This window comes from Podarcis vaucheri (assembly GCF_965113315.1).
Source record: "Podarcis vaucheri genome assembly, chromosome: 3".
Taxonomy (NCBI): domain Eukaryota; kingdom Metazoa; phylum Chordata; class Lepidosauria; order Squamata; family Lacertidae; genus Podarcis; species Podarcis vaucheri.
Window position 1 is genome coordinate 122,875,243 of NC_138761.1, and position 25,683 is coordinate 122,900,925.

The 25,683-nt window shown below is 45.8% G+C and overlaps 1 protein-coding gene and 1 long non-coding RNA gene across 2 annotated transcripts in view; both read left to right on the forward strand.

Annotated features, from left to right (window-relative positions):
• LOC309528859 overlaps positions 1-25,683 on the forward strand; it is a 414,370-nt gene that overhangs the window by 139,834 nt on the left and 248,853 nt on the right. The gene's annotated exons all lie outside the window — the stretch shown is intronic.
• Positions 11,050-25,683, forward strand: part of SPRED2 (sprouty related EVH1 domain containing 2) — an 80,117-nt gene continuing 65,483 nt past the window's right edge. The window contains exon 1 of the mRNA XM_082216449.1: positions 11,050-11,223. Within this exon, the coding sequence (XP_082072575.1) occupies positions 11,177-11,223 (47 nt within the window). The 5' untranslated portion in view covers positions 11,050-11,176. The remainder of the gene's footprint in view (positions 11,224-25,683) is intronic.

Below are 25,683 nucleotides of genomic sequence, written 5' to 3' on the forward strand. Positions count from 1 at the left end.
AGCACCTGAAAAAGTGTGATGCACCTCACAGAGCTGTCTCTCTCACACACAAATCTTGTGGTGTGTGTGTGTGTAGTAATTAGATTTGTTACCCCACCCTAACGATGAAGTCCTGGTGAGGCTTGCAACAATTTAAATATATAGTATTAAAAGCAGTTACAACATATTACAATCAAGAGAGCAGGGTGGGTTTGAATGAGACATTTCAGGTGTCAAAGGCCAAGAGAAAAAAGTGTGTCTTCAGCATGTGATGAAAACTACACAATGAATGTCCCAGAGGGAATGCGAAAACTGAGGGGCTGCCCCAGAGAATGCCCCCCTGCAAACTTCTAAATGTGGTGGAACCACAGGTGAAATGTGCAGGTATTAATACCTGAGAATGTCTGCAGGAAAGGAGGATTCCCCCACCCCGATTCTGGGGGCCCAAGTAGTTTAAGGCTTTAAACCCTAATGTGAGCACTTTGAGTTGCCCCTGAAACAAATTGACAACCATTGCAGTATATGCAAGTACGGTAATCTAGCTGCTCTGCCAATGGAAGGCTACAGGCCTGCACTTTTCGAAGGAGTGCAACTCCACGCACAATAGGCAGAACTCCTCAGAACAAATAACATCTCTTCTTTTCAGGATTCAGCCTCAATCTATGGGGCCATATCCAGGCCTTTTTCAACTCCAATCTAGCACTTCAACCACCTTTCCTGATTCAGACTGAAGGCAGAGCTGGGTGTCAACTGTATTTTGCTAACACCTGACTCCAAATCTCCTAATGACAGCTCCCAGCACTTTCAGATGAATGTTAATAATAATAATAATTTACTTATACCCCGCCCATCTGGCTGGGTTACCCCAGCCATTCTGGGCGGCTTTCCACAAAATATTAAAATACAATAGTCTATTAAACATTAAGAAGAAGAAGAGTTTGGATTTGATATCCCGCTTTATCACTACCCGAAGGAGTTTCAAAGCGGCTAACATTCTCCTTTCCCTTCCTCCCCCACGACAAACACTCTGTGAGGTGAGTGGGGCTGAGAGACTTCAGAGAAGTGTGACTAGCCCAAGGTCACCCAGCAGCTGCATGTGGAGGAGCGAGGAAGCGAACCCAGTTCACCAGATTACAAGTCCACCTCTCTTAACCACTACACCACACTGGCTCTCCTTTTAAAAGCTTCCCTAAACAGGGCTTAAGTCCATTCCACTTTCAAACAGCTCTTACAGTCAGAAAGTTCTTCCTGATGTTTAGTCGGAATCGTCTTTCATGTAACTTGAAGCCATTGGTTTTGGGTCCTACCCTGCCATTTTCTCTTACAAAAAAAGTGGGTTTTGACCATTATGTGAAGCCTGTACCATGCCAGAACCCTGGCTTTCCAATAAGTTTTTGGGGGCCATGCGAGCAGCTCAACCTCCCATCCCACCAAAGCCACCGCCCTGGGCCATGTGCCAGATGGTGGTGGAGGTGGTCCTTGCCCACTGCTTCCTCTTCTTGGCTGGCATGTCCCGGGACGTGAGCGTTTGTTGTCCTTGTTCTGCTCTCAGCCAGTTCCTGGCTGTTTTCTGGGAGTCGGCCAAGCCCAGGGAAGCAGTCAAGGTGGGCTGGAAGCTCATGGCTGAGACAGCGAGGAACAAGGGCAGCAGGGACAGCGGTGGCTGGAGGAAGAAAGTAAGTTGCCTGATGCCCAGTGGAGCCTCAGAAGTTACCATGCAATGATTACACAACGAAAGGTCATTGTCCAGTTTTGGAAGTGAAAAAACAGGGTGTGACGATTACGTGGTGACAACGATTATGCAGTGAAATACGGTATGTTTTACAAGAAAAATTCTACTCGCACCAAGAAGAGAAGAAGAGTTTGGATTTGATATCCCGCTTTATCACCACCCTAAGGAGTCTCAAAGGGACGCTGGTGGCGCTGTGGGTTAAAGCACAGAGCCCAGGGCTTGCTGATCAGAAGGTCGGTGGTTCGAATCCCCAAGACAGGGTGAGCTCCCATTGTTCAGTCCCTGCTCCTGCCAACCTAGCAGTTCGAAAGCACAAAGTGCAAGTAGATAAATAGGTACCACTCCGGCAGGAAGGTAAATGGTGTTTCCATGTGCTGCTCTGGTTCGCCAGAAGCAGCTCAGTCATGCTGGCCACATGACCCGGAAGCTGTACACCGGCTTCCTCGGCCAGTAAGTGAGATGAGCGCCACAACCCCAGAGTCATCCATGACTGGACCTAATTAAGGAGTCTCAAAGTGGCTCACAATCTCCTTTCCCTTCCTCCCCCACAACAAACACGCTGTGAGGTGAGTGGGGCTGAGAGACTTCAGAGAGAAGTGTGACTAGCCCAAGGTCACCCAGCAGCTGCATGTGGAGGAGCGGGGAAGCGAACCTGGTTCACCAGATTACAAGTCTACCGCTCCTAACCACTACATCACACTGGCTCTCAACCCAAACAATGGTGACCTACCACATATTTCATGACAGCTATATATATATATATGCTTTCTTAATTTTGCAAAAAGCAAACAACAAAAACAATCAAAGATCAATACAAATTACAAAAAGAAAAAGAAAAAATATAGGTTCATACATCGCAGATTCCATTATGACTTCCTATCACCCCAACGTGTTTCCTGGGTTACATTATCAACTGCACACTTTCCATTGTCTCTTATAAATTATCTCAAATTGGATGTCATGACAGCCCTTGGCAAATTACCTTATCTGGTGATCATGGAAGTGCCTGCATTTAACCTATGTTGACTATTGGAGCAAGCAAAATCCGTTTTAAAAACGTGACACGTTTTCACTAACTGCAACAGAATACACTGCATTGAAAAAGCTGTGAACACTATATATTTGCAGCATAAACTTTCCTCTATAAGGAGAGGAACTCATGTATCATGCCAAAGATGACTAAGCAGAAGCTGCTGCCTTGAAGTAATGCAGCAATGGCTGATCCTGAGCAAATCAATAATTAGAGATAAAGCGGTGTGCTTCACTTTATTACATCCTGTTAGCAATACTCTTAAGGACGTGATCTTGTGACACTCAGAATAGCATCACAGCTTCAATGCTATTAAAAGTTTCTGGGGAACGAACCCCACGGAAATCAGTGAAATGTACTTCTGACTAAGCACTCATGGGATTGCACCGTCAGAGATCAGTGAACAATTTCTCTTACTCCCCACATTGCTCCCACCCACCTCTATGGAAGATTTCATCCCTTAAAGTTGTTATGTCAAAATATATTAGATTAAGAGTTGGATCCCTCACAACACACTCTCTGTGGTGTAGTGGTTAAGAGTGGTAGTCTCGTAATCTGGGGAACCGGGTTCGCGTCTCCGCTCCTCCACATGCAGCTGCTGGGTGACCTTGGGCCAGTCACACTTCTTTGAAGTCTCTCAGCCCCACTCACCTCACAGAGTGTTTGTTGTGGGGGAGGAAGGGAAAGGAGAATGTTAGCCGCTTTGAGACTCCTGAAGAGGAGTGAAAGGCGGGATATCAAATCCAAACTCCTCCTCCTCCTCTTGCCTAGGGCTTGCTGATCAGAAGGTCAGCAGTTTGAATCCCTGCGTCGGGGTGAGCTCCCGTTGTTCGGTCCCTGCTCCTGCCAACCTAGCAGTTTGAAAGCACGTCAAAGTGCAAGTAGATAAATAGGTACCGCTCCATGATCTGTGCGGGAAGCACACTCACAACCCGCAGCGCCATGTCTGTGTACGCGGAGGTCACAATTCGGCGCTTCTGCGCAAACACCAAAACCCAGAAGTAACCCGTTCCGGTACTTCCGGGTTCGGCACAGTGCGCAACCAGAAATCTCGCAACCTGAAGCCTCTGTAACCCGAGGTATGACTGTACTTGTGTAAAAACACCAGGAAGGCCCCACAAATCACCCAGAGATACATTTAAAATAAAAGGACACATTCCACTCATGGAAAAACACGCTGATTCCCGGACTGTCTGCAGGCTGGCTTTGGAAGGCGATTGGGCCAGATCCGCCCCTGGGCCTTAGTTTGCCTACCCATGATCTAATGGGTTTTTAATATACCTTTTTGCCAAGGGGTTTCTATAAACCCCATAGTTCTGGAATTTCCTGCCTAATCCTCACCTGGCCCACCTTAGTGAAAACTGGCTAAAACTGACCATCTTGTTTGCTTTAAAAAAAGGGTGAAAGGCTTTGATAGTGAGCAGTTATCTGAACCTAGGCATCTCTGTCTGCGATCGGCCTTCAAATCACCTTACCATTGTGGGGATGGATCTCGCTTAGAAATTGAGTACCATGTACTTGTGTTAATCTTCTGGTCAGAACACGTGCTGCTACTCTTATATTCAGGTATATTCCCTTCCCTCTCCCCCCCCCCCTTTTTGGAGAGTAGGATGTGTTAAGTTGTGGGTGAACATATCAGACGACACAGTGATTCTTCAAACAGCTCTTGTTTATTCGCAGGCCAGAACAGAACTGAACTGAAGGGTTCAGCCAGCCTGCTTATATAGAGCTCCACTAGAACGCAACAGTAACCACTTTCTGTAACTATCCAATCACTGAATGTCACTTTCAATCCCTTATTTGCATATGTGGACCTGAGTGAAAACTATCTACAGTATCCCCCCTGCTGGCCCAGGGTGAGAACATCAGTACATAACAGGATAAATCGACTTCCTGACCTTTCCAGCAACCCAGGGACCACATTGTTAAGGTTCCAGTGGCAACTGGACTCATTCTTGCAGCTCTGTTTGCTTTGGCTTACAACTCTCATCAGCCTCAGGACAGCATGGCTCTCCTGGCTGGTGCTGATGCAAAACAAAACGATTGGAAGGCGCCAGGTTACCAAAGGCTGGGGAGTGTCAGAGCACAATCTCCATCACTTTGCACTCTTAACAGCAAGCCCAGCTCATTTCAATGACCGTCATTTTAATTGCCTGAATAATAATAATAATAATAATAATAATAATAATAATAATAATAATAATAATATATTATTTATACCCCGCCCATCTGGCTGGGTTTCCCCAGCCACTCTGGGCGGCTTCCAACAAAATATTAAAACACGATAGTCTGTTAAACATTAAAAGCTCCCCTAAACAGGGCTGCCTTCAGATGTCTTCTAAATGTCTGGTAGTTGTTTTTCTCTTTGACATCGGGTGGGAGGATGTTCCACAGGGCGGGAGCCACTACCGAGAAGGCCCTCTGCCTGGTTCCCTGTAATTTGGCTTCTTGCAGCGAGGGAACCGCCAGAAGGCCCTCGGCGCTGGACCTCAGTGTCCGGGCAGAACTATGGGGGTGGAGACATTCCTTCAGGTATACAGGACCGAAGCCGTTTAGGGCTTTAAAGGTCAGCACCAACACTTTGAACTGTGCTCGGAAACGTACAAAGTCAGCCCTGAGGTCTGGGACAGAAGAGAAATACAGAGCAATGCCTTCCAAAACAGGGCTTTCGTGATGGAACTATACCCGGGATCCACTGAACATATTAAGGCAATAATACAGAATCTCAAATCGAAAAAGTAATGATGACTTCTCATATCCTGTAGACACATGTGCTGCCTAGGCTGTTTATGCCTGGCAGTCACTGCCACCGAATTCCATGCAGCTACTCGCAGTTGGCACCGCTGTACATTCATGTGAGGTTTTGCAGAATTGCCCATTAAGTATTATAGGATAATAGGTATGCATGCTGCGCACTTAAAATACATAGCAATCATGACTTATTACCCTGCATGGGATTCTGTTTACAGCATGCCTTAGGGGAAGGCACTTTATATAAGCGGGCAATAAAATGACTTATGAAAACAACCACTAGGGAAAGAGATAAAAACAGTCTACAAACAGAGATGCCCCATGCTTCTGACTTAGCCCTGGAGATGGTAAACGTAAACAGATTTAAAATATGTACAAGTTATTAGGAAGTTATTAGGGACGCGGGTGGCGCTGTGGGTTAAACCACAGAGCCTAGGGCTTGCCGATCAGAAGGCTGGCGGTTCGAATCCCCACGACGGAGTGAGCTCCCATTGCTCGGTCCCTGCTCCTGCCAACCTAGCAGTTTGAAAGCACGAAGTGCAAGTAGATAAATAGGTACCACTCCGGCGGGAAGGTAAACGGTGTTTCTGTGCGCTGCTCTGGTTCGCCAGCAGCAGATTAGTCATGCTGGCCACATGACCCGGAAGCTGTACGCCGGCTCCCTCGGCCAATAAAGTGAGATGAGCGCCGCAACCCCAGAGTCGGCCATGACTGGACCTAATGGTCAGGGGTCCCTTTACCTTTTATTAGGAAGTTGCCTTATACAGACAGCAGCTCTTTAGGTTGCAGAGTTAACCCAGCTCTGCTTGAAGATGCCAGTGACTGAACCCGAAACCTCCTGTACGCAAAGCATGTGCTCAGCCACTAAATTATGGCCCCTACTATAAATTTTAAAAAATTGTTCAGCACCAAGAATGTGCTAGGAGCTGTACTGTTGTCTCATTATGAAGCCATCTAGCAATCCACATCCATTTTGCCACATCAGGGGCAGACTTGTTGCTGACTCAGTTGGACTTGAATGTGCCAAATACAAGGTGGAAGCCATTCTGATGCCTTATAATGCCGGATGAGCTTGCTTTAATCCAGGGGTGGGAAAAGAGTCACATTCCCTTCACATCAAAAGTGTGGTAAATGGGTCAGTGGTAAATGCACCTGCACATTCACATACAGTGGTGCCTTGCTTTGAGAACAGCTTAGTTTCTGAACTTGGAATAAGAACGCTGCAAACCCGGAAGTAGGTGTTTTGGTTTGTGAACTTTGCCTTGGAAGCGGAACATGTTCCGCTTCCTGTTGAGTGTGTTCCATTTGTAAATTGAGTCTCCCGCTGCTAATCAGAGGCTTCCTGTTGAGTCTGCCAGCTGTTGAGTCCAGAGCACCCACGCAACACAGAGGTGATATTTGGAGCTTTTGTTTTTGCTCAAAAAAAAATATTGCGTTTTTGTGTGGCTTTTTAATTTTTTGTGACTGTGACTTATTGTTTGTTTTTGTGACTGTAGCTTATTACTTTGTTTTCATGACTGTGTGGAACCCATTTCAGCTACTGGTTGATTGTGTGACTTCAGAAAGGGATAAAAGCCCACCATCCAAACAATGACTATAATCAGTGCACATAAGAAAAAATAATAATTTTAATTTTTATAATCTACAATATTGTTTTATTTTATTTTGTAGTACAGTACATTGATTCTTGCCTTCATTTAATCATAATAATAATAATAATAATAATAATAATAATAATAATAATAATAATAATTTATTATTTATTATTTATACCGCACCCATCTGGCTGAGTCTCCCCAGCCACTCTGGGTGGCTCCCAATCAAATGCTAAAAACAATACAGCATTAAACATTAAAAACTTCCCTAAACAGGGCTGCCTTCAGATGTCTTTTAAAGATAGGATAACGGCTTATTTCCTTCACATCTGAAGGGAGGGTGTTCCACAGGGTGGGTGCCACTACCGAGAAGGCCCTCTGTCTGGTTCCCTGTAACCTCACTTCTCACAATGAGGGAACTGCCAGAAGGCCCTCAGCGCTGGATCTCAGTGTCCGGGATGAACAATGGTGGTGGAGACACTCCTTCAGGTATACAGGACCGAGGCCGTTTAGGGCTTTCAAGGTCAGCACCTTTATGGATTAATGGTCTTGTTAGATAGTAAAATTCATGTTAAATTGCTGATTTAGGGGTTGTTTTTCATTGTCTGGAATGGATTAATCAATTTTCCATTACTTTCTATGGGAAAGCACACCTTGGTTTAAGAATACTTTGGTTTCAGAACAGACTTCCGGAACGGATTAAGTTCGTAAACTGAGGTACCACTGTACACATTTTGACTTCTGTGCTGCATGTTGAGCAAGGCATTCCCTTTCTTGTGTGCAGCAGGAAAACACAGTGAGCTCACCAATCATCAGCAATGTACTATTCTGCTTCAAAGGGGACGCGGGTGGCGCTGTGGGTTAAACCACAGAGCCTAGGGCTTGCCGATCAGAAGGTCGGCGGTTTGAATCCCTGTGACAGGGTGAGCTCCCGTTGCTCGGTCCCTGCTCCTGCCAACCTAGCAGTTGGAAAGCACATCAAAGTGCAAGTAGATAAATAGGTACCGCTCTGGTGGGAAGGTAAACGGTGCTTCGGTGCGCTGCTCTGGTTCGCCAGAAGCGGCTTAGTCATGCTGGCCACATGACCGGAAGCTGTACGCCGGCTCCCTCGGCCAATAAAGCGAGATGAGCGCCACAACCCCAGAGTCGTTCACAACTGGACCTAATGGTCAGGGGTCCCTTTACCTTTACAAGCACCAGAATACCTTATCAGAAGATGATATGAGATGACATACATATTGAAGGCATATAAACTGGTATGCTAACAATCTGGTTACATTTCTTAACATAAGAGGTATCAGCAAAGGAATCAGTGGAGGAGCTAAACAGAAGTGCAAAAATGTAAGGTTCTAAGGTTAATGCAGCTAAAAACGAGCTGCTTGCTTTGAAAGTTGAGGGAAGGTCGATTGAAGATGGAAACTAGAGTATTAGATTGTGTAAAACTGTGAGGTATTGAAGAAAGGGTGTTGAATACTAATGATATGAATAAGCTGCAATGCCAATATGAAATGTTTCTAACATGTGAAGTGTGAAATAGGGAAGCTCTTGTTGATAGGTTTATTGTAGGTAAGGTGAGATTTTCCATATATTTATATATATATATATATATATATATATATATATATATATATATATATATGCAGGTTTTGGTGTCTTCGGGTGTCTTCCCGTGTAGGAGTCGGGGTGTCTGTGCGACGTTTCGACGAGGTCTCACTCGTCATCTTCAGGCTGGTGCTTTCGGCTTCTTGTTACTGGAACAGAGCAGAATCTGGTGTTTGAGTTCCTATAAATACTGTTGAGGGGTGTGGTGTATAGCCTCCAACGTTCTGGGCAGAGAGGAAGTTCCTAGATTAGTGTGCCTTTTCTTCTTTTGTTCCTTAATTACTTGAGGGATATCTTGGGTGATTTCATGAGTGATATTCTGAATACCACTGGGTGGGTCATTAAGTGTAGATTAGTTGCTAAAGCTTTCGTGTCTTGACCTCTTGAGCTTGTGAAGAGTTTTTCTGAGAAGATGGCTGTGCTGCATTTAGTTGTGCTCTGGCTTGGCTTCGTGTACAGTATTTATAGGAACTCAAACACCAGATTCTGCTCTGTTCCAGTAACAAGAAGCCGAAAGCACCAGCCTGAAGATGACGAGTGAGACCTCGTCGAAACGTCGCACAGACACCCCGACTCCTACACGGGAAGACACCCGAAGACACCAAAACCTGCATTCCTGTACCCGTGAAAATCTACGAAAGCATATATATATATATATATATATATATATATATATATATATATATATTCCATTTTATTTGACTGTGAAATATAACCAATGTACAATTGTGGGTTGAGGACCGTTAAAATAAAAACAAAAATGATTTTTTAAAAGAAACATTACGATCACAGCACGCCAATTAATAATAATAACAATAATTTGTATATTGCTTGGAGTGGAGGAAATTGCAAAGGATCTCTTGGAAGATGGCATTAGCAACCTGCCAAATAATTCTGCCTCCTCTCCTCCAGCACCTTTGGGCCCAATCCCACAAGGAAACCATCCTAACTACCAAGCTAGCACTTCGCATTTAATTCAAAAGATCCGAGATGCCCTGTCCTGGTTTCCTCGGCTACTATACATTTATAAAGAAACCAGAGGCCTTTCTTCTTGGAATAACAGGTTTGGAATTGCCCAAGAAAGATGTTAAATTATTTTTGTATGCCACAACTGCGGCTCGTACTCTGTTAGCTAAAAAGTGGAAAACCCAAGAATTACCAACAATAGAAGAATGGCAGGTGAAGATGATGTATTTTTCGGAGCTAGCCGACCTAACCAGAAGAGTCCGTGACCAGAAGGAGGAGGAGTATCAGGAAGAGTGGATTAAATTTAATGATTACTTAGTTAAATACGTTAAGTTAAATTAACAGAAAACAACTTGCAGATACTTAATTGGCTTAGGATTTTATTTATGTTGAGTGTCGAATCAATATGTTTAATTTCATAATGTGAAGATCTAAGGATGTTAATGTTTAAGTTAAATTTTATAAGAACTGTGATTTGGAAAACCGTTAAAAGGATATGCAATGTTAATAACTGTAATTTTTAATAATACTGTGATTTATGTTTGTTTTGTTCGTTTGTCTTGTGTGTTTGTTTGTTTGTTTATAATATTGTGAAAACCAATAAAAGTTTTTTTTGGGGGGGAAGGATATGCAATGAAATTCAACCAAGTCACTTAACAATGTTAAGTGTAATTTTCAATAAGGCTATGATTTATGTTTGCTTGTTTTATGTGTTTGTTTATAAAGTTGTGAAAACCAATAAAAAAAAAAATTGGGGAAAAAAACCCAAAAGCTGCGATCGGTTCGCGGAGCATTCTGCACATGCTCAGAGAAAACCCCGTCGCTGCGCCGCACGTGCCGGGACCCTGGAAGCTCCGGGGGAGGGGGGACACCCTTACCCACCCACCCGCGGGCCAAGGGGTCGCCCCGTTTCCCCCCGGGGCATCCCCCGGGGATCCCGAGCCGGAGGGCGGGGCAGGCCTCGGAGCCGCGCTGGCCCCAGGCCGCCTCCTCCCGCCCATCTGGAGTCCCGGGAGCGCGGGAGGGAAGCGGCGCTGGCGCTGGCGCGGGGCCGGCCCGCCTCGCTCTCCCTCCCCGACAGCAGCTGGGCTGGGATCACGTCATCGCTTCCGCCCAGCTTCCTCCTCCTGTTGGCGGCGGCGAGAATCCAACATGGAGTAAAGGCAGCGATGGGGCTCGGACGGGGCCGCCGGCTGCTGCTGCTGCCGTGGAGGAGGCGCCCGGGCGCACCGGACGACAAGGCGCCCACGCCGCGCTGCCTCCCCGCGCGCTGAGCCCGCGCTTCCTCGCCTGCCCCGACCAGGCCTTCGAGGGGGGGGGGCGGGCCACCGGCCCCCCGCCTGCCTGCCTGCCTTCTCCATCCCTGCCCCCCAGGCGGCCTTCCCCGCCGCCGCCGTCCGTCCCGTCCTGCCCCCCCCCCCCGCTCTTCTCTCGCGCGCTCCCCGCATCTCTCCCGGCGATGTGAAGCCCCGGGAAGATGAGGAAGAGGCGCGCAGCCCCCCAGGCGGCTGGCGGAGGGGGATGAGCTCCGACGGGGAGAAGATGACCGAGGAAGCCCACCCCGACGAGTAAGTGGCCGGCCGCGGGGGGGGGGGCGGCGAGGGAGGGAGGGAGGGGAACATCTGGCGGGGAACATCTGGAGAGCGCGCTGCTTGGCCGGGGCATCTTTGCCCTTTCCCAAGTCTCTCCCCCCCCCGACGACGCCCCCTCCTGGGTGGCGGAGGGCGCCTCGCTTCTCCTTTTTCGTGGGGGGGGGAGATGTTGTACGCCCCCCCCCCCCTCTGGGAAGTGGCTTGGGGGGCGGCTAAGAGGCCGCCTTGCGTTTCCTTCGCCGGATGTGCTTGGGGCCGATGCCCCGCGGCGCCCTCGCTTCTTCGCGGTCCGCTCGCCCCCCCCCTCACGCCCCCTTCGCGTCCGCCATTGCTGCGTCGTGTTCCTCCCCCCCCCCACCCCTCTTGAATCGCGCTCATTTGCATAACGCGTTTCCATTCATAAAAAAAGAGAGAGGGAGAGAGCAAGCCGCCTTCCTCGGAGGCCGGGAGTCGGGGCTCTGGCCGCGGGAGAAAGAAAGCGAGCTGGGGGGGGGGGCTGAGGCCGGGCTTCTGCTGCCGGGCGGATCCGGGCCCCGCCGAGGGGAGAAAGCCAGGCTTCGGGCCTGGGCCGGCGCCGAAGTTGCGCTGGGGGGGGGCGGGGGACGGGTGGGCAGCAGCAGCAGCTCCCGTCGGCCTGCGAAGCTGTGCAGGGGGCGGCGTTTGTGTCCGCTTGTTCCTATGCCACGCATTCGTGTGCTTTTCTGTTGCAAGCCGCCCTGCGGGCCTCGGGCGAAAGGCGGCACAGGAACTGAAATAAAAAATAACTAGCAGAAGGCGAGGAAGCCTCGGGCCCCAGGCGCTGCTCGGAGCTCGGGGTTAGCGCTGCAGCGGATCGGCATCGTGTGTGTGTGTGTGTGTGTGTGTGTAAGAGCGGGAAAGTGCGTGCAAAGAAAGGGGGGGGTCCTTAATTAATTTCCAGCCGCCTTTTCCCTCGAAAGCTTTTTAATTTGCAGGCGAATCCCGCGCTTGATCTCCGTGCAACCGCACCTCTCCTGCAAGGCACGGCTTTCCTTTGGCGAAGTGGCGGGGCGGGGCGGCTGAGGTTTGTAGTGGTGAAAGGTGACTTGCCTCGGGGACACACCTCTCTCTCTCGGGCTCGGCAGCGTTTCCTCCGCACCGCGGCACTTTCCCTCGGCCTGTGTTTTTGTGAATAAGACGGGTTCCCGTTATTGTCACATGATCTTGACATTCATAAATCCGGTAACCTTCAGCCTTCGTTCATTCACCAACTCGCTGTCGTTGCTGCCTTTTCCTGAATAGGGAGAGAGAAGCAGGGGTTATACACACACTCTGTGTTTGTGTGTGTGTGGAGGGGGGGGCAGAGAGAGAGAAAAGGCAACCCTGCAGAATTAGGAAATAGTCCTTATTTTGGGGCCCTCGTTTCCATGCTGGAAATGGGAAGTGAGTCACTTTCTCTCCCCCCCTTTCCTCCCCCCCCCCTTCCTTAATGCAACGTTTGATGGTCGAAGGTTTGAAGCGCACATCCGTGTAGAGGATGTTGCTGTTGCTAATTCAGCTTTGTGGAAATGGGGAGGGCTGGAGGGAAAGAGCAGTTCTTACATAAATCGCCCTTGCCCGTTTCTAGCTGGAGTTTGACAAGAGAGAATCTTAGCAGTCTTGTGAATCGTCTGCTGCTTAGTTTGTGATCTGTAGCTGCCGCGAAAATAATATATAGCCGCACTTGACTGCTGCAAAACCCTCTCAGGCTTCTGGGCCTTGCAAAGGTGGAAGGAAGATTGCTTCAACATCCATCTTGCTTGTGGCTCTGCTTCCAAGGCTGCCTTGACTACAGGGCTGTGGTTTGTTGTTGGGCCCTGAATTGAAGGCCCTCATTGTTCCTAAGGTCTTCTGTTCTTCTGATCAAGCCTTAAACTCCTCACCTTGACAGGTTACTGCTGTGAGGACAGGGAAAGGGCCAGAGTGCAAGTTTTTACACTGGCTTGCCTGATTCTCTCTTTTCATGGAGAAGTCTCTTCTTAGGGTGGCAAAATGAAAAGTGCTCCTGGGCAACAGACGGTGTAGAAATCATGGACCCTGCAATGATTGGCAGCTTTGTTCTGTTCCCTCTCACCCCATCCCCAAGAAGTAAGGGAGAAATTCATTGCTCTTGTGGGAACCATCTGAACTTTGGAGCCTTTTTAAAAAACCCTCTGCAAACACTTCTTACACTGTGAAAGAAATAAACTGTGCACCCATGCTGCAAAGTAGGGATAGTAGACAAGGCTGAGAGATTGTATATGACAATATTTTGGGGCCTGTGGGAGAGTGACTTAGAACAGCTTTGTAATGTAGTTCAGAGCTGCATTCCCCATATTGTAGATTTGGCATGAGGGTTGCAACTAGGAAAAAATGGCTGGCTTTCACCTCATAGCTTTGTTTGTAGCCGTTTTGAACTACGTAATTACTCGGCTGCAGTAAAGGCAAATCCCATTAAAATTTAGTTACAGCCGCTCATTTTGCTCTCCTCCAAGCTGATGGTGATCAGTCCACTTGAATATGTCCACATGCAATCCAAAGGTGTAGCTCAAAGTTAGAATCCAGTGGGCATTTGTAACTAGTCGCCTAATCTGTGTGGCACCCAACCGTGAGACGCCTTACATCGCACTTACTGTTTCAGCACCACCAACTGATTGGAGCGACATCTAGAAATGCCCTTTGTTTTGTGAGACCAACACAGTTGTTGCAGAAAGTCTGTCCCTTTTATAGTAAGCAGTCTGATGCAAGCTTATTTGGCATGGGTACAAGGATGATAAAAACAGTTGCCTAGTCCTCTCTACCAATGGCAGTGGCTATTTTAGTTTTGGCAGGGGTGGGGTGTCTGCTATAAGCAACCATTTTTAGCATTCATTTATAGCAGGGTTGGGGAGAGTGTGGCCCTGCAGATGTGGCTGGGCTAAGCTCCCATCACCCCTGACTATGGACTATGCTGCCTGGGGCTTCCAACAAGATCTCTTAAGACCCCAGGCTTCCTTCCCATCATTGATTTCACAGTATGGAATGTGCAAGACTCAAAGCAAAAATCCTTCCTTCTTGCAGATGGCTGCAAAATATTAGCAGCTGTAAATCAGGATAGCCAACCCTTTCCAGCACAGAGAGCCACAGTGAAGGTGTTTAATGAACCAGAGGGCCACAGCTAATTCGTAAGATAAATGTAACTGTAAAGGGACCCCTGACAGTTAAGTCCAGTTGCCAACGACTCTGGGGTTGTGGCGCGCATCTCGCTTTACTGGCCGAGGGAGCCAAAGTGTAACTGTATGCTCCAAGTATTATTTTTTGGCCTGGCCAGTGCCAGACATGTTGTCCTTTTTCCTTCTAATAGTTGCATTGTAATATTAATGCAGGTGATTTTTAGACCTGAAAATGGAAATATCAAATTTGTGTTTCTTTCCCTGCTTTCATTGATGCCATTTTTGCCATTGCTTATATTTAGATGAATGAGGATGAAGAACTGAATGGTGTCTTTTCAGCACATACCGCCTTGTTCAGACATCTTGACTTTGCACAACAGGGAGAAATGTATTGGCTGTTAAAGACTATGTCTTTTTCTCTCCCCCCCCCCCCCGATTTAGCTAATACCATTATTGATGGCAGAGATTCTAGGCCATTTGCATGAATATTTACATTTGTTACGGGATTTCATGCACTTGAATACTAACCTAGGTAACTTCCTGTATCCCAGTACATTAATCGACAGTTAAGTGTGCAAGACATTTCCCTTCCGGTGCATTATGTTAACCAAGGTTGAATGGGAATGGAAGTATTAAGTCTTTTTACATGCAGCTTTCTGTTAGCAATACACCATTTAAATAGCAACTGGCGGGGGGGGGGAGGCTGAAGTTCTCCAATGATTTTAATGTACTTTCTTGTAAATGTTCAATTTACTGATTACTGTTAAGCTTTAGTTTCATTTCCTATTAGAAACAATCTTTAAAAGTAACTGATCACTGTAAGTATTACCAATGGAGACACTACCTAAAACCTTACAGATATGATCTGATATAAAGATATTTTGTGCCGGCATATAAATTCTTCGGGTGTGATATACTGCTTGTATCCTCAAAGTGTGGTAAGATGGTTTTACAACCAGCTAGCCTGGTATGCTAACATTGTAAAAAGTACGATTGCTAAAGCATTGCCAAAGGGTAACACTATAACAGTAATATTTCCAAGGTTTACAGTTGTGGAAATACATTGTCAAAGAACAACTCCCAAAATCCATACATATTCTTAAGACTACCACACACACAGAATCATTAATGAAATGCATATCTACATAGAAGTGGTTATTTTACAAATAGGATTGCAGCCTGTCTAAGCAAAAATAACAATAAAAATTTCTAAACACACTGTCACTGTTGATGCACTCTGAAGAATATATTGGTAAACTTCTGCTTCATTCAATTTTGCCTCATTCTGCCTGGTTTGATCTTTTAATGTTCTGAAAGTACTCATAAGACTTCCAGGAAAGAAGGAACTATTTTTCTTCTTCCACTGAGAGGTCTCTCTGAAAAGATTTCAAGGGAAGTTGGAGTTCCTTGAAGGCTTTTTGTGGGGTTGGGGGAGGGGATCTTCAAGAAGATGATCTGACAAGTTGCGAAAAAAGTTTCTGACAGTGAGAGCTGTTTGACAATGGAACGGACTCCCTTGAGAGATTGGACTATCCTTCCTTGGGGGGTTTTAAGTAGAGGTTGGAAGGCCATCTGTCATGGATGTTGTAGCTGAGATTTCTGCATCGCAGGAGGGTTGGACTAGATGACCCTTGGGTCTCTTCCAACTCTACGATTCTATGATTCCTTGGAAGTGTGGGTTGGTTAACCTTACCCAAAGAAGGAGGATTGGGGGTGCATTCTAGGTTGCATTTAGAATCTTTTGCAATACCCAGAACTTCCTTTGCAGACAAATGTATGGAAGGGGCCTAGGGTATAAAGTTTGAAAGAAGATGTATTCTGAAGCAAGAGGTAAAGGGACCCCTGACCGTTAAGTCCAGTCGTGGACGACTCTGGGGTTGCAGCGCTCATCTCGCTTTACTGGCCAAGGGAGCTGGCCTTTGTCTGCATACAGCTTCTGGGTCATGTGGCCAGCTTCTGGGTCATGTGGCGAACCAGAGCAGCGCACGGAAACACTGTTTACCTTCCCGCAGTACCTATTTATATCTACTTGCACTTTGACGTGCTTTCGACCTGCAAGGTTGGCAGGAGCTGGGACTGAGCAACGGGAGCTCACCCCGTCGCGGGGATTTGAACCGCCGACCTTCTGATCGGCAAGCCCAAGAGGCTCAGTGGTTTAGACCACAGCAAGAGAGATGTATATAAAACATCTGGATAGCTCAGTTGGTTAGAGTGTGGTGCTGATAATGCAACGGTTACAGGTTCGATTCCCATATGGGACAGCTGCATATTTCTACATTGCAGGAAGTTGGACTAGATGATCGTCAGGGGTCCCTTCCTATTCTACAATTCTATGAAAACTCTGGAATTAAAGGATATTTTTCCTTGGAAGTTGGATTCTCCTCCCCTTGTCCTGCAGGGTTAGACATCCTTTGGTCTAGTGTAAATCATGCTTTTAAGTGAAGCTGGTCATTTGTAAGCTGACCTTCACAGTTTTGCTAATTTTGTTTGGAGGTACCTTTCCACCCCTTCCTTTGTAAGATCAGGTGTTAGACTGCAATTCAATAGCTTGTTCCAGGGTTATTCCACTAAGCGGGAGCAGGGAACCTTTTCATCTCCTTTGTTTCCTGCCCTCCACTCAGGTCACTTTGTCAGGTGAGGAGCCATCCCTGCCATCCCTTGCGTGGCACCAGGTCACCCATTTTTTCTTTGCAGTGTGATTTGAGTTCAAGACACTGCAGAGGAAGACCCAGCCGATCCAAGGGGAAGCTTGAAGTCACCACTAATCAACTGAGCAGTGGTGACTTAAAGCCCTGCTTGGATCAGCTTCACCCCAGAGCTCCCAATTGGATAGTAGCCTCATGTGACAAATTGGCATCCCTATGGAGCCCCTAATTAAGGTTCCCCACTGCTGCATTGAGGTCAGTGGCACTTCTTTGGTGACCTAAGGATTTTGGCCTTAGAAAATAAAATTAACCTGTTTGTGGTACTCTGATGCTGAATGGATAAATAATCCAAAGTTTCCTGTCTGTGAAATCCAAAAGATTGAAACCAGGCTTCCTCAACCTCGGCCCTCCAGATGTTTTTGGCCTACAACTCCCATGATCCCTAGCTAGCAGGACCAGCGGTCAGGGATGTTGGGAACTGTAGTCTCAAAACATCTGGAGGGCTGAGGTCGAGGAAGTCTGATTTAAACCTTAAGTGTGGGTGGGAGTGACGGCATTGTGGGAACATTTCTATAAATTGCCATTTAAGGCATAAGCAAGAGCTCATGTGAGTACATTAAGGATATAACTGATGATTAAGAATAATAAAAGTGCTTATTTTCCTTGCTAGCTGCCCACCTAGTAGCAGATCCGTCCACTGAGGGCAGAGCAGGCAAGAGGGCTGTGTCAGATCTGTCTCCACTGGACCCATTGCAACATCCCTGTCATCCTTACCTGCTTCAGAGTCCTGTTTTATAGGTTGTAAAACTGCCTGGTGTCGGCTTCTGTTTTTTGGTTAAGAAGGTTCTTGCTCAAGGGAATTTCCGGTGGAATAGGAAAGAAGCATGGGAGGCCAGGAAGCTGTCTCCTAAGAATAGGCTGAAGGCTGGAGCTGAGCTGGTTTGAGTCTGAAATTGCCTGCATGGGAATCAAACGTAAGCGTCCCTGAGCTCCTTTCAAGAACATGGGTAAAAGTGAAATGAAATAAATTCATGCCTCTATATGGGACAATATGGTTTTGTTTTGTTGTTTGTCTAAGGTGCACCGACTGGGTGAAAAATCCATGTCCCTGCCATAGAATGCTGCTTGTAGATGAATGTTTCCTATGTATGTAATCATTCCCCTTGCAGGGAAAGCCCTGGAGGGGAAGGGACATAGATGGCTGTGAGGCGACAGGGACTTTCAGTCTCGACAACTGATTTTCAGGGAGTAAGACTCCCAAGAAGTGTCATTAGGCCTGGCACTCAACCAAGTTTGTGGAGATCATATTTTTGCTGATAAAGAGTTAATCCCAACTTTGAGCAGTGTTTTATTGCCAGCTCACTCTTAGACATAAGACATTTGTTTCAAGCTTGTGACATCGGAAGCAGAAGTATTATTGACTTGAAGTTTGCATCTCTATGATACTGGCCTAATGTGGGCATAACACTGACTCCCAACAAACCATGGTTTGCAAATTGGGAGCCAGTTGAATGAATACACATTCCTCTTTTCTCTTCCTCCTTCTCAGGTCAGTTTATAGAAAGATGAAGTGTCTTGATTCCAGGTTCCATAAAGTCCTTTTCCTCCTGTGCACTGGCAGCGTGTGTCCCTACTTCCTCCATTTCTCCTGCCTCGTCCCGCACAATGATATTTTCGCTGAGCTTTTCTGCAAAGCTATGGTGGCGGCACTATGCTGCTGCTCATAAGACCCACAGAAAGCCCAGTGCGAGGAAGAAACACGACCTCAAGGGAAGGGGTCAGTGTTGATTGCCTGATGAGCCTGCAATGATGGGAAGGGCCGTATCTGGGGCACAGCACATGCTAGGCTTGCAGAAAGGCCCCAGTTTTAATTCCTGACAGCTCCAAGTGGGATGGTGATCTATCCCTTTCTGAAACCTTGGGAGAGCTGCAGCCGCTTTGAGGAGGTGGACCTGGTGGTCTAATTCTGTATAAGGCAGATTCCTATGAGTAAGCAAAGCCAGTTTGCCTGTTCTCCTGGTCCGATGACGGGAATTGCTTCGTGATATTTCGGTGCTTGTGTTAGTAATGGCACATTCTGTGGAAAAGCTGGGGTAAAAACAGTGTTAGAATCTCAGGTATATAAGCCAGGTGCAAAATGGCTTCTTAAGCCAAGGTTACAGTCACCGTTTTTGGGCATTTTACACTATTTTACAGTTGCCACTTTTGGTCAAGACAGCTCTAAAGTCTTATTTTCCAAATGATGGCCTGACCGTGATTGGTTCTCAGTTAAACATCTGGCTACTTCAGATGACTACCTTGAGCTAGGTTAAGAGCTTTGAAAACATAAAGAGGAAAAGTCCCATGATCCAGGGACAGTCCACGTATATATTGGCCTATTCTGACCTCTTTTTCTTAATGGTGACTGCTCCTGCTCAGGCTGCACAGAAAAAGCATTTTGGTTCCAGAATTCATTCTGCTTGTGCAGATAAAATATAACTGATAGAATTCTAACAGGATGCGGCATTAGCTTGCAAAAACAGTCCAGATTCAATTATCCCCAGGCATGCACCTCAATGGTGGAGATGTCATCTTTCCGCAGGGCCTGCAAGACGGAGCTGTTCCACCAGGCCTTTGGCCAGGGCACAGCCTGACTCCCTCCCTCGGCAATCTTCGCGGAGCTCTGGCCCAATGGTTGCCAGTGGCTTGAATTAATTAATTTTATAATGAATGATTTTAGAGTGTTGTTTGTGCTGTACTTTTGTACTGTTTTATTCTTGTTAGCCCCCCTGAGCCCGGCTTCGGCTGGGGAGGGCGGGATATAAATAAAATTTATTATTATTTATTATTATCTGCCATTTTGGCGCCCAGGCATCTTCACTTTGTCGCAAGTGTTTGAAAGCCAGGTGCAAAATGTGTCTGGCACTGGCTAATTTCGAACATTGGGTAAGAAACAGACCTGTGTCTGGATATGCCCTTTTTGATATATATTTTTAAAGTAACCAATAATGGTATATGGAGGACTTTAACATGTTTAGCCTGTGTCATGTGCTACCTCAGTGATCTTTAAAAACAGCCTAGGCCAATCTTATTCCAAAATTGCTGATGGGGGCTGAGGGAAGAATATCCCACTTGAATTTCAATCTCTCTTACGGTTAATTTTACTTTTTTTAAAAAAAAATTATAGTTCTAGTATTTATTGGAAACCTCTTAGAGATTTTATTACAGTTAAGCAGTACATCAATTTTGTTCCATAAATAAAATCCTGTTGCCCGCTTGATTAATTATTGCAGTGGCCTTGCCCAGTCTGTTGCCCTCTAGATGTTCTGAACTACAACTCCCAGCCAGCACAGCTGTTCTATCAGTTCTTTTAACAGCTTTAAAAACCGAACGTTAATGTGCCTTTAATACGTGATTTTTGCTACTGCGTGGGTGGGAGGACATAGGCTGCTGCCGTTGCTTCTCAATGACTGTTGTTGTTAGTATGTTTCCTGAGCGAGAGAACATTTCATGCGCTGCTTTTGTTCTTTGAGCTCTGGAACCAAGTATCCGTGGATAGCAGTGAGAACAAGCGCAACAAATCTGAATATAACGTTACTTTGCTTCAGAGGACTCCCAAAGATTGCTCTGTGTGATGTTAGTTCTATCTCTCTCTCCCAGGCAGCCCCTTCCTATGAAATATTATCAATGGCTTTGTAGTAACAGTAATTACCCAACTGTATTTATCCTCAGGGACCCCTGTTGTGCTCTCCTGTCGCGACATCAGCCTGCACTTTTAAGGCAGGAAAGGCTGTCCTGGGAAATATAAGCATGAGTTCCAGTGCCTTGCATCCAAAACAAAACAAAAATTAAGCTTCTTTTAGTGTAAATAGTGGGCACTGGGCAAGAAGAGGGTTTGAACGGGTGATTATCGCAGTATACGTGCCTTCAAAGTTGAGATGTTTTAACTTCTGTATGTAAGGGCTTTTTGAAGTTGCATAGTAAGGAACCTGCAGGCCAGAGAGACATAATTTTTATCTAGTTAACGGTGTTATTGCAGCGCTGCAGTCCGCGGTGCATATGTGTGTGTGCACGTGTATAGTCACATCTTGACACTAGGCAACTTGACCTGGAAAAAAGCATTCCTGCAATGAGGAATGACAGAGATCACAGGTAAGGTAAAGGGACCCCTGACCATTAGGTCCAGTCGTGGCCGATTCTGGGGTTGCGACACTCATCTCGCTTTATTGGCCGAGGGAGCCGGCGTACAGCTTCCGGGTCATGTGGCCAGCATGACTAAGCCACTTCTGGCGAACCAGAGCAGCACATGGAAACGCCGTTTACCTTCCTGCTGGAGCGGTACCTATTTATCTACTTGCACTTTGATGTGCTTTCGAACTGCTAGGTTGGCAGGAGCAGGGACCGAGCAACGGGAGCTCACCCCATTGCGGGGATTCGAACCGCCGACCTTCTGATTGGCCTAATCCTTCTCTCTCCAGGTGTGGGTTTCTCTCCACCCCTTCCTGTGCACCACTTAAGAGTTGGAAGGTAGCCTCCCAGTTGAGCCAATGGGAATGGTGGTTTTTGATTTTTGGTTCTCTGTTTTCAAATGCTTAATTGCTCCACAGGGGATATATTTGGCAGCGTGGTCATATAACCCGACCAATTCACCCACCCACATGCCTTTAGCAATTAGTCAAAACCAGGGGTCAGCAAACTTTTTCAGCTGGGGGCCGGTCCACTGTCCCTCAGATCTTGTGAGGGGCTTGACTATATTTTTTTGGCGGGGTGAATGAATTCCTATGCCCCACAAACAACCCAGAGATGCATTTTAAATAAAAGCACACACTCTACTCATGTAAAAACACGCTGATTCCCAGACCGTCCGCGGACTGGATTGAGAAGGCGATTGGGCCAGATCCAGCCCCCGGGCCTTAGTTTGCCTACCCATGGTAGGCAATGTTTAGCTTGGAGAAGAGGAGGTTAAGGGGTGATATGATAGCCATGTTCAAATATATAAAAGGATGTCACATAGAGAAGGGAGAAAGGTTGTTTTCTGCTGCTCCAGAGAAGCAGACACGGAGCAATGGATCCAAACTACAAGAAAGAAGATTCCACCTAAACATTAGGAAGCACTTCCTGATAGTAAGAGCTGTTCGGCAGTGGAATTTGCTGCCAAGGAGTGTGGTGGAGTCTCCTACTTTGGAGGTCTTTAAGCAGAGGCTTGACAACCATATGTCAGGAGTGCTCTGATGGTGTTTCCTGCTTGGCAGGGGGTTGGACTCCATGGCCCTTGTGGTCTCTTCCAACTCTATGATTCTATGATGGTCAAAACAGTTATTGGAGTCAATAGAAAGCTTGTTCTTTCTCTTTAAGCATGGGAGCCACATGGAAAGGGACAAGGAGGGATGGTGCTGTGGGCCACGTCTGGTCGTGGGCTAGCAGTTCCCCTCTTCTGCTTGAGAGGGAAGAAGCTTGATTTCTCCTGCTCTGGAGGGTAGGATTCAAACCAATGGCTTCAAGCGCCAAGAAAGGAGATTCCAACTAAACACACGGAAAAGCTTTCTGACAGTAAGAGCTGTTCAACAGTGGAACAGTCTCCCTCAGGAGGTTGTGGACTCTCCCTCCTTGGGGTTTTTGAAGCAGAGGTTTGGTGGCCATCTGTCATGGATGCTTTAGCTGAAATTCCTCATTGCGGGAGGTTGGACTAGATGACCCTTGAGGTCCCTTCCAACTCTATAGTTCTATGATTCTGTGAGCTGGAGCAATTCTGACTTCTTAATTCAGTTGTGATTCTGGTATCTGAGAATAAGGAATAGTAATCTAGCTGTTGGGATTAGTAATAACTGAGCGAATGAATTTATTGTGCAACAAGAGGGCTTGAGAGATGCTGAATACATATGCAGCAGATCTTTGAATGCAAATTAGATTCGCAAAATATGCAACATTGTACAACTTGTCTCTAACCCTGCTGGCATTATATGCAACAATTTAGAATATTCTGGAATTTGAGAATATTTAAGAAACTGAATACCTCTGTTCCCACTTAGTAATTTTTATTCCCTGTTAATTCAGTGCAAGCCTCTTTATACTAGACGAGAGAGCTGCAAATATCCCATCATCTTGGGTATTTAGGCACTCAGACCTTTGTAGAACCAGGAAATTTTGGAATATTTTCAATCCTCTGTTTTAAGTTAAGTACTGAAAATATAAAAGTAAATAAAATTGAATATAGAGTTAAAGTTTTCTTCCTTCTTTGGTCAAATGCTACCCATTCTTAATTTTTTTGGTGTGTGTCCTCCGGCTGGTTAATGGAAGTTGTAGAGGTTGGCTTTGCATATATTTGGACCAACTACATGGAGAAGCAACATATGAAATACAATTGTGGCAGAAGCTGTGAAAGTTCTTGGTTTGTGAATGAAGTGTTTATGGTACACAGAAAAAACTGCGGTAAAGTTGGTTCTCTGCTTCCATTAGAGCAGCATCTCACCTTTTTGGAGGTGTTTCTTGCACTGGGACATAGGAGTTTATGTGGTGTGCCCTTTTCCTTGCACATTAGTGATCCCTTGTTTCACCCCAAAAGCAAACTATGTGGCTGGGGAATGTTCATTCGTGAAATGGGTTCCTATATGCTGGTTGGATTGGGATGATGACATTTACTGTTGTCTTTAAGTACTTATTTGTATAATTCTGAAGTGGAGCATAAGTTGCACATTATTTTAATTCCTCTATGACTCAGATCAAGGGTGCCCAAACTTTTTTCAAAGAGGGCCAGATTTGGTGAAGAGAGCATGCGTGAGGATCAGCCAAAGTTGTTGATTTTTTTAGGATTGAAGTTGTTGAGGTTTTTTTTACGGTTTTACCCCAAAGTTCTTAAGCCTTTTTAAGGGTTTGACCCCAATAAATAAACTGCCACAGGGGCCGGATAAAACCGGTTGGGGGCAGAATAGGCCTCCGAAGCAAAGTTAACACGCCTGACTTCGATTCAGACTTGGTCCCATTGTGGATGACCACCTTTACTCGCCTCTCTCAGGATCTTGAGAAATTGGGTTGGCGCAGTTGACAGTGCAGAACAGAGACGGGATGCAGAGCATGAAGCAAGTCAAAATGGTCTCCACAAAGAAGGGCAGTTAAATCAGAGCAGCTTCTCTCTTCTTCATTCTCTCTGTTTCTTTAAAGGCATTCAGGGGATTGACCACCTAGAGACAAGGCGAACACTGTATAGTTAACTCCTGCTTTCAGCCTATATTTTCCACAAACATGTTTTAACAGTGTAATTTTAGAACTGTTAAGATGGGAGGGGGGAAGGTTCTTTGCTTGTATTTTAACACTTGGTAAGGAATCTTCTGCCTGTTTATATAGGCTATGATAAAATGTTATGCCCTGGAGCTGATCTAGGTTATGAAAAATTCAAGTTGAAACATATACAGGAGTGGTGTGTGCGTGTGTGCGCGCACACACAAACATGAATCTCAAGTTGAAGCAAAGCACATAAATGCTATGAATACGCTAATGCTCAAATGCCAGAGTGGGTGGGAGGCTGGGACGTGTGTGCGTGCGTGTGCATGTGTGTGTGTGTGTTTTCTTATCCCTTGTCTTCTGGCTATGGACCTGATATTTAATGAAATCATCCAACCAGTCTGAACCATTGCCATGTCAGTATATATTTAAAAATCTAAAACATTGCAGGCATTTTACCTGATTTCTTATTACATGTAGTGAGGAAAATTCTGAGATGTGTGGTGTTCAGTGGATCAGGCCCCTTGTCATTCTTTTATGGCTTTTGATTCTAGGTTTGAAAATGAATGCATTTGTCTATCCAATCCTCTTTTTTTTCATATGATGAATTTTATAAGGATAAAAACAGTTCATCTTCGAGTACTTGGAATGTATGGAGCTGATACTTTGCCCTCTGTTGGGAACACAAGTTCTCTTAACCTTGTATTCCTCCCATGTTCCCACTGTAGGAAAAGGAATGGGATTGATAGCTTGCAGAATGTTCATAACAGCAGTCTGTTGAAAATCTAAAAGGAGAGCAACTAAACATCATCTTCTGACCTTGAAATCTAAGGTTATGTCCCTGTTTATGACAGTCAAGAAAATCAAAGTAGATACTTGATGAGCTCATTTGTATATTCTTACATTTGCCCTGAAATCTTTGTTGGGTGTTGGCCGCACCAGGCTTCTCAGGTTAAGCAATACATTTAGTACTTTTCTCTGTTTTGTACTTTTGAAGCCTAGGTATCCCCTGTATATCTTGAAATCAAAGAATTAATAGCTAACTTTGCTAAACTTGAACGGCTAGACATCAGAACCACAGTATTTAGCAACTCAGATTTAGCAAAGTTATTTTAAATGGCACAATGGGTGATATGATATCTTGCAAACGGAGAAGAGTTGTCTTGCGCTGATCTGATTCATCATGCTTAGTTCTTGGAAAGCTTATCTTATTTCCAGTTACATTGTTGAGGAACCTTCTATGCAGATAACTCTGATTTGTTCTGACACATCTTAAGAGATGTGATTTTCAGAACCAGAAGGCAGGAGGTGAGCCATAAAATTGAGAAGTTAGAACATTTCAATTGTATTTCGTTATCTCATCCACCATATCATGAACAGGCAACATTTTGTATGCAACTTTTTGGGATCAATGTACTAATCAGATAGGGAAAACTAAGACTGCTTTTTCAGAAATCTTCTATGTG